The sequence below is a fragment of the Microcaecilia unicolor genome, chromosome 6 (genome assembly GCF_901765095.1).
Source record: "Microcaecilia unicolor chromosome 6, aMicUni1.1, whole genome shotgun sequence".
NCBI lineage: Eukaryota > Metazoa > Chordata > Amphibia > Gymnophiona > Siphonopidae > Microcaecilia > Microcaecilia unicolor.
Window position 1 is genome coordinate 14,300,336 of NC_044036.1, and position 15,712 is coordinate 14,316,047.

At 44.1% G+C, this 15,712-nt stretch overlaps 1 protein-coding gene across 1 annotated transcript in view; it reads left to right on the forward strand.

Moving 5' to 3' along the window:
* FAAH (fatty acid amide hydrolase) overlaps positions 1–15,712 on the forward strand; it is a 106,845-nt gene that overhangs the window by 67,961 nt on the left and 23,172 nt on the right. Inside the window, exon 11 of the mRNA XM_030207041.1 lies at positions 15,524–15,567. Coding sequence (XP_030062901.1) covers positions 15,524–15,567 — 44 coding nt within the window. The remainder of the gene's footprint in view (positions 1–15,523; positions 15,568–15,712) is intronic.

Here is a 15,712-nt window from a genome sequence, read left to right on the forward strand (position 1 = left end):
TGTTAATATACCCTGCCACACTGCGAATCAATTTCCAAGGTACATGGCGAACATTCTTAACCCCGAAAGATGCGCAGGACTGGCTGGCAGCGAATCTCAATGTCAAAGAAAATAAGATTTCCTTTACATGAAACATGGCGCCAGGCAGATCTGGAGAATGCAACTGTAAAACAAGAAAGCGATCCTGAAAATAAGGAGGTACTGGGCAAGACTGGAACATTCAAAGTAAGGGGGGGGGGAGGGAAAGCCTCACATTATTGATCCCCATATTTTTCACATTAGATAGGAGGAAGGGTAAATAGTGATGCAGGGAAAGGGAATGGGAAGAGACAGGGGGGTGGGTAAGGGAGGGTATAAAGGCAAGAGATAGATACTGGAGAACCAAGCAAATCAACCAGGAGGGTAGACCACAAACAAAGTCCAAATTGAGTAAGCTTTATAGGAAGTCATACATTACAGAACAAGGTGTATTTGCAACCCTGGGTGGGGCTGGGCACCCGGGGACGGTTATAGGTAGACAGAAACAGCAAATGAACACATATAGAATAACCCCACATTAAGACCACAAGATTTGCCTCATGGAACGTGGGGGGGATCTCTACACCAGTAAAGCGGGGCAAAAATACTTATGTGCTTAAAGAGACACAAAGTAGATATAGGATGCCTGCAGGAGACAAACTCACCATGGAGGAACACAATAAATTAAAGATACAATGGGTGGGCGAGGTCCATGCAGCATCCTCCGGGGATCGTAAAGGGGTGGTAGCAGTAGTGATCCGTAAAGGGATTGCCTCAAGATCAGAACTAATAAGAGCAGACCCAAACGGACGCTATGTCTTGGTTCGCCTTTGGATCCATCAGAGGGAGCTCCTGATTCTAGGGGTGTATGGCCCCAATGTATATGATGCAAGTTCTATACCAGCCTTGTGCAACTTTGTCTCCCATATAAATCCATACAGCTGCTGGTGATGGGAGATTTTCAACTTAGTGGGTGGATCCTAAAGCAGATTGTTCGAACCCCAGGCGGCTTCTAGGGGGGACCTAGGGCCCATGCGCTCTCATTTTTTCAACGGTCTCTGGCCTAATAGACACATGGCGCTGCTTACACCCTGAGGAGCATGATTACACCCACTTATCAAGAGCACACGGGACTTATTCCAGACTAGACTACATATTTATCTCCCAAACCGGCGTTTTCCTGGGTGCTAGCATCGAGATAGGTCCCAGAAGAGGTCTCGGACCACTCCCTAGTGTGGGCTGACATTGAAGTGCCATTATTTACCAGCAGACACGTAACTGGCGTTTTCCCAAATTACCTAGCAAAGAACAGTGATTCCAAGACTTTCTTAAAAAAAAATGGTCAGATTACCTTTATAACAATAGTGGCCACATAGATCAACCAGAACTACTCTGGAGTGCAGCTAAGGCTGTCCTTCGAGGCGAGATCATTGCCTTTGTTCATGCCAAAAATAAGAAGCAATCCATAGCAATAACACGATTAGAGCAGAGTCTACGGAAAGCTAAGTCCCAATTTATTAAACGCCCGACCGAAGAGACTAAAGAACAATTGCGAGCAATTCAAGTAACACTGAATGCTTTATTACAGGAGAGGGGACAGAGATTTTTAGCGACTCAGCGATGTAAATTTCAAAGATTTGGGAATAGGCCAGGAACACTACTATCACACCTAGTCAATGCATGGGGACCCCGCAAGCCAATAGTGACACTCAGAGATTCGACAGGGAAGGTATATAATAAAAGTGACAAAATAGCTGAGCTTCTCTCAAAATTTTTTGCCAACCTGTACAGCTCACCTGTCGAACCAGAAGTAGGGCAGATAAACCAGTTTTTAGATAAGGCTGGGCTACCTAAATTATCAGAAAAAGAAAAACTCGAAATGGAGGCACCCCTGGAGGCAAAAGAGATTCAGGAAGTCATCAAGTCAATGCCTACAGGTTCGGCTCCAGGTCCAGATGGATATTCTGGGGAGTTTTACAGGCTAATGCCCAGCTCCTTCTACCCAGTGATACATGCATTTTATGAGCAAGTAATAGAAGCAGGCCACTTCCCACAACACGCAAACTTAGCTTTAATAACTTTAATTTTGAAACCCGGGAAGTCAGATGACCTGGCCGACTCCTATAGACCCATATCACTTATCAATGTGGACTTAAAAATCCTAGCCAAGATTCTTGCCAACCGGTTATCAGGGATACTACCCAGGGTGGTGGGAGAGGAGCAGGTGGGATTCGTCAAAACCAGACAGGCAACTAAGATGTACGTAGGCTCTTACTGGCAATGGCAGCGGGACAGCTGACAGAGACACCAACTGCTTTATACTCACTAGATGCCGAAAAAGCATTTGATAAAGTGAACTGGACATATCTGTTCGCCGTCCTGCGGTACATGGGCATTGGGGGATGGTTCTACAATGCAATCGTAGCACTATATACAGACCCGTCAGCTGCAGTAATAGTAAATGGGATTAGAGACAAGCCTTTCGAGATAGCGAGGGGTACAAGACAGGGCTGCCCACTGTCCCCAGCATTGTTTATCCTGTCATTAGAGCCCCTGCTGAGAGCTTTGAAGAAATCAGAAGAAGTCTCAGGAGTGCAGGTGGGGAATAAAATTATCAAAACCTTAGCGTTTGCAGATGACTTGATGATTGTGACAACTCATCCTTCAGCCTCGCTAGACCAGATTATACAGAAAACTGAGGAATATGGCCGAATCTCAGGGTTTACTTTGAACAAAAAAAAATCACTGGCCATGGAGGCATATCCAGACAAAGGAGGCCCGGACCGGGAGGACTGCCCTCTGACCAAAGTAAAAGGGAAAATTAGATATCTGGGCACCAACATAACACAAGATCTGGGCAGACTATACCAAGAGAATGTTGAGCCCCTGCTGGAGACCACACGTCTAAAACTAAGAATGTGGGAATCATATCCTCTGTCGCTGTTGGGGCGCATCACTGTCTATAATATGATGATCGCGCCCAAGTGGATATATGTTTTCCAGACTCTCCCTCTGTTTCTGAAAACAGAAGATGAAAAACAGTTAAATAAGCTCATTCAGAGATTTCTATGGAGAGGACGAAAAGCAAGACTGCCGATACAATTATTGCACACCCCGCGAGAATATGGAGGCTTGGGCCTATTGAATATGCGTTATCTCACCATTGCCAGTGGCATGCGACATATCACAGATTGGTATAGGAATACCACAGAATTTTCAGACACACCCTTAGAAACTTCACTAACTCAAGGAGTTCATTTTAGCTGCTGGCTACATATGGGAATGGGCCAACAGCCTAGGCTCCTCCAACAATCATACCTACTTCCAACAGCCAGATCAGTATGGAGATGGGTATGTAAAAAGCACAACTTCTCGTGGAGAGTGACCCCATATCTATCTATTTGTGAAAACCCGCAGTTCCAGCCCGGAATCATGCATGATGGGTTTCGTATATGGAGGCGAAGCGGTCTGGCATATATTCATCAAGTGGTAACAGAAGAGGGGCAAATGAGAACTTTTGAAGAACTACAGACACAATTTACCCTCAAACCAAGGGATCGTTTTCACTACTGGCAGTTGACTCATTATGTAAAAAGTTTGCCCTGGGAGTGCCTCACAGAGGATGTGCAGGAGGAACTTTCATCGGCATACTCCCTGCAGTCCCAGGGCAGAGTGTCATTGTCCATGAATCATCGTCATCTAAAAGACAGGACAGAAGAACCGGACTACCAGTTGCTGACTGAACAGTGGAACACGGACCTAGGCACGATCTTGCCACCAAATATAATACAGGAGTATATCAACAAGGTCCAAAAAGCTTCCAAAATGGTTCAATACAGCGAAATGGAATACAAATTTGTAATGAGGGCATATATCCCTCCAAGGAGAGCCTTCCACATGGGAATATCCCCGGATGGTGCATGCCCTAAGTGTGGGGCGCACGGGGCGACACTTGGACACATGTTTTGGTCATGCCCCAGCATCCAAAAATTTTGGACAATACTTACCCAGTCGATCTCACAGATGTGGGGTGCTACCTGTAAGAAGGGACCACAGATGTTATTTGGAAAACCCATGATGGTGCACCCGATTCCGACAGGGTTTAAGGGATTTACTCATAGAGCCATAATGATTGCAAAAAAAGTTATACTTACTGAATGGATTACAAATAAAACTCCAACCTTGCAGCAGTGGCGTGGTTTGATGATAGACTACATGAAGTTTGAAAAGAAATTGGCAGACTATAAAAGTGAAAGAAGATTTACAGAAAAGGACTTCCATCGGATTTGGACTGCCTTCTGGCAAACTATCCCCTTAGGGGGAAGAAGCCGGATCCTGAATTTGTAGCAGAACTGCTTGGACAATCCAGTACAAACTGATCGGCTAAGGACATAAGAGCATAAGGGAGGGTGGACGTGGGAGGGAAGGGGGGGAGGGGGGGAGATAGGAAACAAGGTGCCTACCGGAAATATCACAGGAATATCAATAAGGACATTTGGAAAAGGTTTTAGGTCATGATAGATTAGAAGTTGATGTTAGTAAAATTGAGAGATAGTTGAAGTTATAAATAACCTGTTTATGTTAGACATGAAAATTGTTTAGAGCCTTTTCTGAATATGATATGGAATTTTCCGTGCAAATCAATAAACAAATTTAAACATAAATTTATTAACCATTAAACTGAACTAACAGCAAAAAAAAAAAAAAAAAAAAAAAAAAAAAACATTTCTAAAGCGCTACCAGGGTTACGCAGCGCTGTACAATTTAACATGGAAGGACAGTCCCTGCTCAAGGAGCTTACAATCTAAAAGACAGGTGTACAATCTAGAGACAAGTGTCCAGTCAAAGACAAGTGTAGAGTCCGACTAATAGGGCATGCTATATTTCACGGAAGGTTAGGTGCCGAAAGCAGCATTGAAGAGGTGAGCTTTAAGCAGAGATTTGAAGATGGGTAGGGAGGGGGCTTGGCGTAGGGGTTGAGGAAGATTGTTCCAGGCATAGGGTGAGGCAAGGCAGAATGAGCGGAGCCTGGAGTTGGCAGTGGTGGAGAAGGGAACTGAAAGGAGGGATTTGTCCTGGGAGCGGAGGTTACGGGCGGGAACATAGGGGGAGATAGGTGGAAAATGTGGGGTACAAATGTAACAAATAAATAAATAAACTGACTCTTATGGTGTTTATATTTTTTGAGGGTCTCACTAGAGACTTCACCTCCTTTTTTCTTGCTGGCCAGTCCTCTCCCTGTACTCTCAAGCATACTTTTGGCTTTCGCTGTTAACCATTTCTACTTGTTTGGTCACTGTAATATCATCAGATCCTTTCAACCCCAGATCCCAGTCTTGTTCCACGCAAAGACCACCCCCCCCCCCAATACTGTACTACTCTCATATTTTTTCACATTTTTGCTGCCTTAGGGGACCTTTTACTAAGCTGCAGTATAAGGGGCTCTATGCCACGCAGAGGGTAAAAACGGCCAAAAATGAAGTGGCTGTGCGGTAAGGTCATACTTTCCGTGCTGCCGTTTCGGGAGGAAGCACTAACCGATGCCCATTGAGGAGGCGGTAAGGGCTCTTGTGCTAACCCCCCCCCCCCCCCCCCCCCCCCCCCCCGTGGAAAGACTTGTCAAATATTTCCACTAGCACCAGAAATGCCATGTGCTGAGGGCGGAGCTTCCACCGGCGCCCTCATTGGGCTGGTGGAGTCCCGGATCATCTTTAAATCTAGATTGAAAGCCCACCTCTTTAACATTGCTTTTGACTCGTAACCACTTGTATCCACTCGCCTCCACCTACCCTCCTCTCCTCTTTCCTCTACACATTAATTGATTTGTTTGCTTTATTTTTTTGTCTACTAGATTGTCGCTTTGTAGCGCTATAGAAATGCTAAATAGTAGTAGTAGTAGTAGTGCTTATTAAAAGGGCCTCTTAGATTTTTTTTACAAGAACCTGCACTCTAGAACATTCCTCAGGCTTTGCGAGAGACAGCCTCTTGTTATCCGCAGCTTCCTGCCCTTCTGCAAATTTCGGTGTCATCCACAAAAAGGCAAATCTTCCCCAATAGCCCTCCCAGGATTCTGCATATTAAACTGTTGAAAACCAGCAGACCGAGATTAGACCCTCCAGCACATCTCTGGTTATTTTCCCTTTCCTCAAAATGAATTCCATTTGTCGCCACTCTTTGGCACCTCCCAGTCAGTTTACTTTAGGGCCCATAGCGACAGTGCTTGCGCATTTATAAGTTTTTCGTGCAGAATTGTTTCAGAAGCCTTGCCAGAATCTAAGTACAAAAGGGGCCCCATAGTGACTTGTCATTTCATCCTCAGATAAATCATGTAGTGAAATCGTGCATGTTAAAACAATTGAAAATAATTCTTACTAAAGAAAATGTGACAAAATTGGTTCATGCATTCATTACTAGTAGGTTAGAGTACTGTAATTCATTATTAATTGGTTCGAGTAAGGTTTGTTTAAAACATTTACAGTTGGTACAAAATACAGTTGCAAGATTGTTATCAGGAACTAAAAATTCAGATCATATTACACCAATATATGAATTACACTAATTGGCTGTTGAAAAACAGATAGAATGCAAGATTAATCCCCTTATTTTCTTACTCCTGTTCCTCTATCTTATCTATCTGTATGCTCTATCTTTGCTTATACTGTAGGCTGTCTGTGAAAATATTTTATTGTGTATTGGTAAAGGCAGTTAGCTTAGCGGAGTTTAAAAAAGGTTTGGACGGCTTCCTAAAGGAAAAGTCCATAGACTGTTTTTAAATGGACTTGGGAAAATCCACTATTTCAGGGATAAGCAGTATAAAATGTTTTGTACCTTTTGGGATCTTGCCAGGTATTTGTGACCTGGATTGGCCACTGTTGGAAACAGGATGCTGGGCTTGATGGACCTTTGGTCTTTCCCAGTATGGCAACACTTATGTACTTGGGATTCTGAATGGAATCTTGCTACTCTTTGGGGTTCTACATGGAATCTTGTTATTCTTTAGAATTCTAGAATCTTGCTACTCTTTGGGGTTCTACATAGAATGTTGCTACTATTTAGGTTTCTGCCAGGTACTTGTGACCTGGATTGGCCACTGTTGGAAACAGGATGCTGGGCTTGATGGACCTTTGGTCTTTCCCAGTATGGCAACACTTATGTACTTGGGATTCTGAATGGAATCTTGCTACTCTTTGGGGTTCTACATGGAATCTTGTTATTCTTTAGAATTCTAGAATCTTGCTACTCTTTGGGGTTCTACATAGAATGTTGCTACTATTTAGGTTTCTGCCAGGTACTTGTGACCTGGATTGGCCACTGTTGGAAACAGGATGCTGGGCTTGATGGACCTTTGGTCTTTCCCAGTATGGCAATACTTATGTACTTATGTGTTGACATTGTAATGTAGCATATTATGCCATACTTTGTATTGTTGTTTGAATATTTTTACTGCTGTAATTGTCTATTGCTTATGTTTGATTTATTCTTACTGTATACCGCCTTGAGTGAATTCCTTCAAAAAGGCGGTAAATAAATCCTAATAAATAAATAAAATGTTAGAGCATTAATGCTTGTTTGTAGATAGTGGGTTTGAAGAGGGGAAGAAAGATGGGCATCGGGTCTTGTGGTCTATGATGCCCCATCCCAAGTTTTTGATTCACAGGTGTGAAATAATGGTGATCTGGCAGTACATTAGCATTCATAAACTGATCCTTGCATGGAGTTGTTCTGTCCTTAAGTGGGTTTAACTCTTGATTAGATTGAAAATAATATTGTTAGTATTTAAGGCCTTTCATAATGATGCTCTTTTGGTTATTTTTAAATGTTTAAAATTTTATCATCCTGTTAAAAATCTAAGGTCTCGGGAAAAATGTTTGCTGGATATCGCCTCATTTCAATACATTATGAGGAGTGAGGGACACACGCTATATCAAAAAATCGCAAACCAACTCGCTTGAAAAACATGCCTAAGGGGTATGTTTACTAAAGCATGTTAGTGTTTTTAACGCGCTTTTGAAGTTAGGTTGTGTAAACAGTAAACTGCCAATACATTCCTATGAGCGTATTAGTGTTTAAGGCGCATCAACCATTAATTTTCGTTAAAAACGCTAACACACCTTTTTTTTGACATTTATAAAAATGGAAAAGATTTAGAGAAAAATTAAATGTAAAATGGAGGGAGTGGAGGATTATTTTTGCCTATAATTTAATAAGTGCATTTTTGTAATCTATGAAGAATTCTGAGGCTCTTTCCTTCACCGTTAATTGGTAACATTTAGGCTGTACTCGCATGTTTTTCAAGTGAGTTGATATATCCCCTCATTTCACCAGGTCCAGCTAGAAGAAGATCATTCCCAGATGTTTTTTATAGCAAGTCCAACAATGTGGAATGAGCTTCCTCTAGAGTTACAGCAGATAACAACATCTATTTTTCAGTTTAGAGAACAGCTAAAAACAGATTTATTTCAGATGGCATTTTATTGATAGCATTGTTGAAGTTATATAGGTGGATAGCTGGTCTAAGTTTTCCTTTTTCCTTGTTGGTATTTGAATAATTTGGTTTTAGTTAGTTCTGTTTATTTGTATAAATTTATTTTGTATTTTATATGTTTTTAGTATGCTGTATTGTAACCCGCTTAGATTGTATGGATAATGCAGGATATAATTTTTTTTATTGTATATATAGTTTTAATGGATTTACAAAGCAGCCAAATCACAGTCACTTGTGCTAAGCAGGATCTTTAAATTACAGCCGAAAGTACAGCAAACAACCATCAATACAAAACAGGCAATACCCCACCTCCCCAGCCCCCTAAATGTCCTGTTGTAAGTCTGGTGGTCAAAAACTCTCCAAACAGCAAAGAGGAACTACAGTAACGATGCAGATTGATCACGCCACTTCTTATAAACATTCCAGGTTTTATGATACGGGATATAAATTTGATAAATAAATAAAATAGTTTCTTTGGGACCGATGTTAGTAAACTTTGGATATTCTAAATTATCATGTTGATTTGTTAGATTGATTTGTTTATTTCCGATCTGAGGAAGAAGGGCAACCTTCGAAAGCTAATCAAGAAATGTATTAAGTTATGTCCAATAAAAAAGGTATCATCTTATTTTCTTTTCCATGTTTTATTTTGTTTGATTTCTATAGATTCTACATGGAATGTTGCTATTCCACTAGCAACATTCCATGTAGAAGTCGGCCCTTGTAGATCACCAATGTGGCCGCGCAGGCATGTTGCTAGTGGAATAGCAACATTCCATGTAGAATGTCCAATAGTAGCAACATTCCATGTAGAATGTCCAATAGTATCTATTTTACTGTCATAGTAATGCTTGAATGTTTTCACTTATATACACTGTCAGCTAGCACATTTGCTTATTTCCGATCAGACGAAGAAGGGCAACCTTCGAAAGCTAATCAAGAAATGTATTAAGTTATGTCCAATAAAAAAGGTATCATCTTATTTTCTTTTCTATGTTTTATTTTGTTTGATTTCTATTGATAACCTTAGATTGATTTGGAATTTTGTATTGTTTTTATGCATTTATGATTTTCTTGATGTGGGGTTATTGTTTTTATTGCTGTTGCATTCAAGTGCTTTTATTGATTTGCTTCCATGACCTCTAGAGCATGCAGTTGATAAGGAATGAAATGAAACTGGAATTCGATTTGGATTAAATGCCGTGCCTTGCAATGGTCTTCCCACCCTTGCACTTTTTCATCTTCTGCTGTCTAAAAAGTACTGTTCCAAACACATCATGGGAGGAATTTGTTTCACTAATATACACACCATTATTCTACACTTTCAATGTGAAAGAAGAATTATAGAAAAATTCAAAAATTAATTAAGAATATTTAATTTGACGTTTATATTCTGCCTAACAAACTAGTCCAAGGTAGATTACAGTTTTGAAACTGAACTTAAAGTAAACTAATACATTCAGTTAAGAAATCTAGCACTAATCAGAGCAGCAAAAATCAGGGGCATAGCCAGACTTTGGCGGGAGGGGGGGTCCATAGCCTGAGGTGAGGGGGCACATTTTAGCCCCCCCCCCCCGGTGCTGCCGACCCCCCTGCCATTGCTGACCCCCTCCCGCCACCACCACCACCAACAACTTTGACCCCCCCCGCCGATGACCCTGCCGAGAGTCTTGACCCCCCCCCCACCGCCAACCCTCCCCCGCTGTCGCCTACCTTTGATCCTTTGCTGGCGGGGGACCCCAACCCCCGCCAGCCGAGGTCCTCTTCTTCTGGCGCAAGGCTTTGTTCTGTTTCTGTGAGTCTGACGACCAGCTAGGGCTCTTCAGCTTGAAGAAAAGACAGCTGAGGGGAGATATGATAGAGGTCTATAAAATAATGAGTGGAGTAGAACAGGTAGATGTGAATCACTTGTTTACTCTTTCCAAAAATACTAGGACTAGGGGTCATACATTTAAGCTACAAAGTAGTAAGTTTAAAACGAATTGGAGAAAATCTTTCTTCACTCAACGTGAAATTAAACCCTGGAATTCGTTGCCAAGAGAATGTGGTAAAAGCAGTTAGCTTAGCGGGGTTTAACAAAAAAAGGTTTGGATGGCTTCCTAAAAGAAAAGTCCATAAAGCGTTATTAAAATGGACTTGGGGAAAATCCACTGCTTATTTCTAGGATAAGCAGCATAAAATGCTTTGTACTTTTGGGGGATCTTGCCAGGTACTTGTAACCTGGATTGGCCACTGTTGGAAACAGGATGCTGGGTTTGATGGATCTTCGGTGTGTCCCAGTATGGCAATACTTACGTACTTGTAAGCTGGGAATCTTGTGTCGACTGCAGTCTTCAAGTCTTTGGATTCATGTCTGGGCTTTGACTGGGCCACACAAAGCCATTGTCCTACAGAAAGGTGAAACTTTTTTCCCGTTCCTCGTTCCATGTAGACTGGAACAAATCTTCTTCCAGGATCTGCTTGTACTTTGCACCATCCATCTTACCTCGATCTTTATAAGCCACCCTGTCAGCGTTGCTGCAAAAGACCCCTGCAATATAATGCTGCCCCCACCATGCTTTACTGTAGGGATGATGTAAGCAGGGTGATGGGTTGTGTTTGTTTTTATGCCACAATTATCATATAGTATTGAAACTCCCAAAATTCTACTTTGATCTCATCAGCCCACAAAAACATCTTCCACGTACAAGCAATGCACGTAAGTTTTTCTCAAGTAGAAATAGCGACGGTCAAAGCCAGAAGGATGCTTGGGTGCATAAAGAGAGGCATGACCAGCTGGAAAAAGGAGGTGATAGTGCCGTTGTATAAATCTCTGATGAGGCCCCATTTGGAGTTCTGCGTGCAATTCTGGAGACCGCACCTACGGAAAGATATAAACAGGATGGAGTTGGTCCAGAGGGCAGCTACGAAATTAGTAAGCGGTCTTGAATGCAAATATTATAGGGACAGGCTTATGAACCTCAACATATATACGCTGGAAGAGAGGAGGGAGGGAGGAGACATGATAGAGACATTTAAATATCTCAAGGGCATTTATGTACAGGAAGAGAGCCTTTTTCAAATGAAGGAGAGCTCTGGAATGAGGGGGCATACGACAAAGTTAAGAGGGAATAGGCTTAGGAGTAACCTAAGGAAGTATTATTTCACAGAAAGGGTGGTGGAAGCGTGGAATGGCTTCCCTGTGGAGGTGGTGGAGTCGAGGACTGTTCCAGAATTTAAAAAGGCATGGGATAAGCATGTGAGATCGCTTAGGAACAGAAAGAATTAGGGGTTACAGAGGATGGGCAGACTGGATGGGTCATATGGCCTTTATCTGCCGTCATGTTTCTATGTTTCTATTCCACCAATGCCTAAGAGCCAACCTCATCAGTGATGTCACAATGGCTCAATTGTCCTATTATTGCCTTACTTTCCCCCCTTAGTGTGTTTCTGGTAACCAGAGCTGATATTTTGATGATGTCATAATGCCTCATTCCACCAATGCCTGAGCCAACCTCATCAGTGATGTCACAATGGCTCAATTGTCCTATTCTTGGCTTACTTTCCCCCCTTAGTGTGAAGAGTTTCAGTCTCTGGTAACCAGAGCTCATATTGTGATGTCATAATGGGAATAGGCTTAGGAGTAACCTAAGGAAGTATTATTTCACAGAAAGGGTGGTGGAGGCGTGGAATGGCCTCCTGGTGGAGGTGGTGGAGTCAAGGACTGTTCCAGAATGTAAAAAGGCAAGGGATAAGCATGTGGGATCGCTTAGGAACAGGAAGAATTAGGGGTTACAGAGGATGGGCAGACTGGGTGGGTCATATGGCCTTTATCTGCCGTCATGTTTCTATGTTTCTATTCCACCAATGCCTAAGAGCCAACCTCATCAGTGATGTCACAATGGCTCAATTGTCCTATTATTGCCTTACTTTCCCCCCTTAGTGTGTTTCAGTCTCTGGTAACCAGAGCTGAGATTGTGATGTCATAATGCCTCATTCCACCAATGCCTAAGAGCCAACCTCATCAGTGATGTCACAATGGCTCAATTGTCCTATTCTTGGCTTACTTTCCCCCCTTAGTGTGAAGAGTTTCAGTCTCTGGTAACCAGAGCTCATATTGTGATGTCATAATGGGAATAGGCTTAGGAGTAACCTAAGGAAGTATTATTTCACAGATAGAGGCGTGGAATGGCCTCCCAGTGGAGGTGGTGGAGTCGAGGACTGTTCCAGAATTTAAAAAGGCATGGGATAAGCATGTGGGATCGCTTAGGAACAGGAAGAATTAGGGGTTACAAAGGATGGGCAGACTGGATGGGTCATATGGCCTTTATCTGCCGTCATGTTTCTATGTTTCTATTGCTATGTGGCACATCAGTGCCCTCCCATAAAAATCACATTTGAGGAGTGATCTTGAAGTTGTTGAACGTTAAATATCTTCCCCTGTCTCAGCTCAAGACCTGTATACTTCTTTTAAAGAAATCTTAAGCCTCACAGTTTCCTTAACCTTCATCTGTGGACTGCTTGATTGAGACTGTGTCATGGTAGTGCCAAACTGCTTCAAGTTCACAGTGATGGAGCTGATAGTGCCCCAAGGGCTAGTCGTACAGACAATGTAGCAAATTCCAAATGCAATATTTACAGTAAGTGCGTTTTCCATTACGTAGCTTCCCACTATTCCAGAACCAGTGGGATAGTTGTGTTCATCTACCAGCAGGTGGAGATAGAGAACTGAAAACTGAGCCGAGTCATATCTCTCTTGGCATCCAGTCCAGCTGCTCAGTATTTTCTGTCTCCAGCAGGTGGATGTTTCCGAGTGCTTTGATCCTGGTCCAGTTGGACAACTGGTTCCCAGTTGAGCTTTGCAGATGGCTTGAGTCTGCAGAGTAATATCTGGAGGTCTTCAGATCCCTGTCTCTGGTTCCCCGGAAATTTACTTTTTCCCTCCCTTCACCTCTCCCCTGTTTCCCATGGAGCTTTCCTTTTCCAGCACAACAACCTTAAAAATTAAAAAGAAAGAAAGGATAAGGAAAGAGGTTTGCTGGAGAGCGGACAGAGTATCAGTCCTGAGCCGTTCTCATCTGTGGTAAGATTTACGGTGACTATGAACTTGGGGGGGGGGGGAGCAGCATCAGGCAGTGGTTTGACTCAGAACCACCTGGAGGGCTGCAAGCTCTACTTGGTGTAGGGGATCCCGACTCACAGCTTGGGACACGTTCCGCACTTGTGACATTTGGGATGAATGGCAACTGCTGCGGAGGTAAATAAGCAGGGTTCCCGCTGTGGGATCCACCAGCCAGGGTTGCGGCATCGCAGTGCGTGGAAGCCGAGAATCCCACGGAACGGGGAGGAAACTGTCGGCGGCGGCACGTCTTCGGATTTGACGCAGCGTCCGAATATGCCGGGGTCTTCAGGCTCTCCAGCACGGGAACGGATGCTATTTCGTCGGAGCCAACTGGCAGTGAGGAGCAGCCTCTGTCTGATCGTGTTTGGAGCACAGCCGCCATTTCACAGCCTCCGGGCCCAAAAGAGCATCAGGCTTCATCGGGATCTTTGTTTTCTGCAGAGTTCTAGGCCTATTTACTGGAACAGGGACAAATTTCTGCAAGGTGCTGCAGTTTTTCGCCTCGCTGCCCCTCTGGCTCCTAAGAGATCTGGTTTAGACCTCCAGGAGTGGGCAGATGAGGCTGTCTCTGCTTCTCCCTCCTTATCTGATGTGGCCTCTGTCTGTTCAGTGGAGCCATCCGTTGAAGGAGCTGTTAGAGGAATTCTGAAGTTGTTTCATAAAGAAGCACAAAGTACTCTTATTTCTGAGGCAGTGGCAGTTAGTGGCGTAGCGATGTGGGGCCATGGGGACCTGGCCCCCCCCCCCCCAATTTCCTGTGGGCTCCTGGTTTTGCTGACAGAGGTCCCTAACCCCCGCCAGCTGAAACCTTGTCCAGCGTTGGTCTCTGGCACTGCCGCGTTGCCTGCCCTGCTCTGTCTTCCTCTCACGTCCAGCATGCTCAACTTCACTAAAAGGAGTGTTCAGGACACGAGGGGAAGGCAGAGTAGGGCAGGCAACATGGTGGCCCTGGAGAATGGCCCTGGACAAGGCTTCAGCTGGTAGGGGTTGGGGACCTCCACCAGCCAAGGTATTTGCTGCGGCAGTGGGTGGGGAGTGGCGGGGGAAGCGGCAGAGCAAAATGGCCCACTCCTACGGCGAGGTCTGGTTATGCCCCTGGTGGTGGTGCTTTATCAGCATGCCAGTGGTTTAGGAAGGGGGGGCGGTCCGCCCCGGGTGCACACCGCTGGGGGGTGTCGGCTCCGCGCTGGTGCACTGCCCTCTCTGCCCCGGAACAGGTTACTTCCTGTTCCGGGACAGAGAGAGCAGTGAACCAGCGCGGAGCCGACACACCCTAGCGGCGTGCAGTCAGGGCGGATCGGCCCTCCCGCCCGTCCCTCGCCGCAGGTATGCGCTCCGGGGGGGGGGGAGGGATGCGCTCCAGGGGGGGCGCTCCAGCGGGAGGAGGGTGCGCCGTGCTGCACCCGGGGGGGGGGGTGCGCAGTGGCGACCCGCCCCGGGTGTCAGCTCCCTTCGCTACGGCTCTGCAGCATGCTTTAACTTCATTCAAGCGAGCCAGCTTCAAACACATTGAAATTTTCTTATACCCTTTTTCTCCAATGAGTACCTTTTAATAACGTTTATCTTGAAATTCAGCGTGTTTAGACTCTACTTTAAATTCATTTCACACAACAGAAGGAGCTTGGTTCTTTATCCAGGCGTGTCCAAATCAGCTCTGCTACAGTACGAGTGAGCTTGTGAACAATTATGGAATCAGGACTTTTTGGTTTCTTATTCCTAATTATTTTTTTCAATATTTCTATAATTTTGTTTTCATATTGTGCTGATCAGTAAAATAAACCCTTCGATATATTTTGAATCGTATATTTTTCGACAGCAGAATGTGTTACACGTGCAAAGGTCAGTGTGGAGATGTTTACAAGACGTTGTACACTTTTATCAAATCAATATACTGTGTAATTATATTTATTTTTCTTCAGTATCCCAGAATAGCAAAGTCATTGAAGAACTTGGCAGGTGTAAGGTAAGATACTGCATCCTATATTCGGGAGGCTGGTTTTGGGATGGCAGGGGAGGGGGAATGCTTATAGTGGGTGACAGGACAGTTGTTATTAGCTGCCAGGTCTGGCTGGACTGATGAGGCCGGATTTCCTCCTGCGTTATGTGCT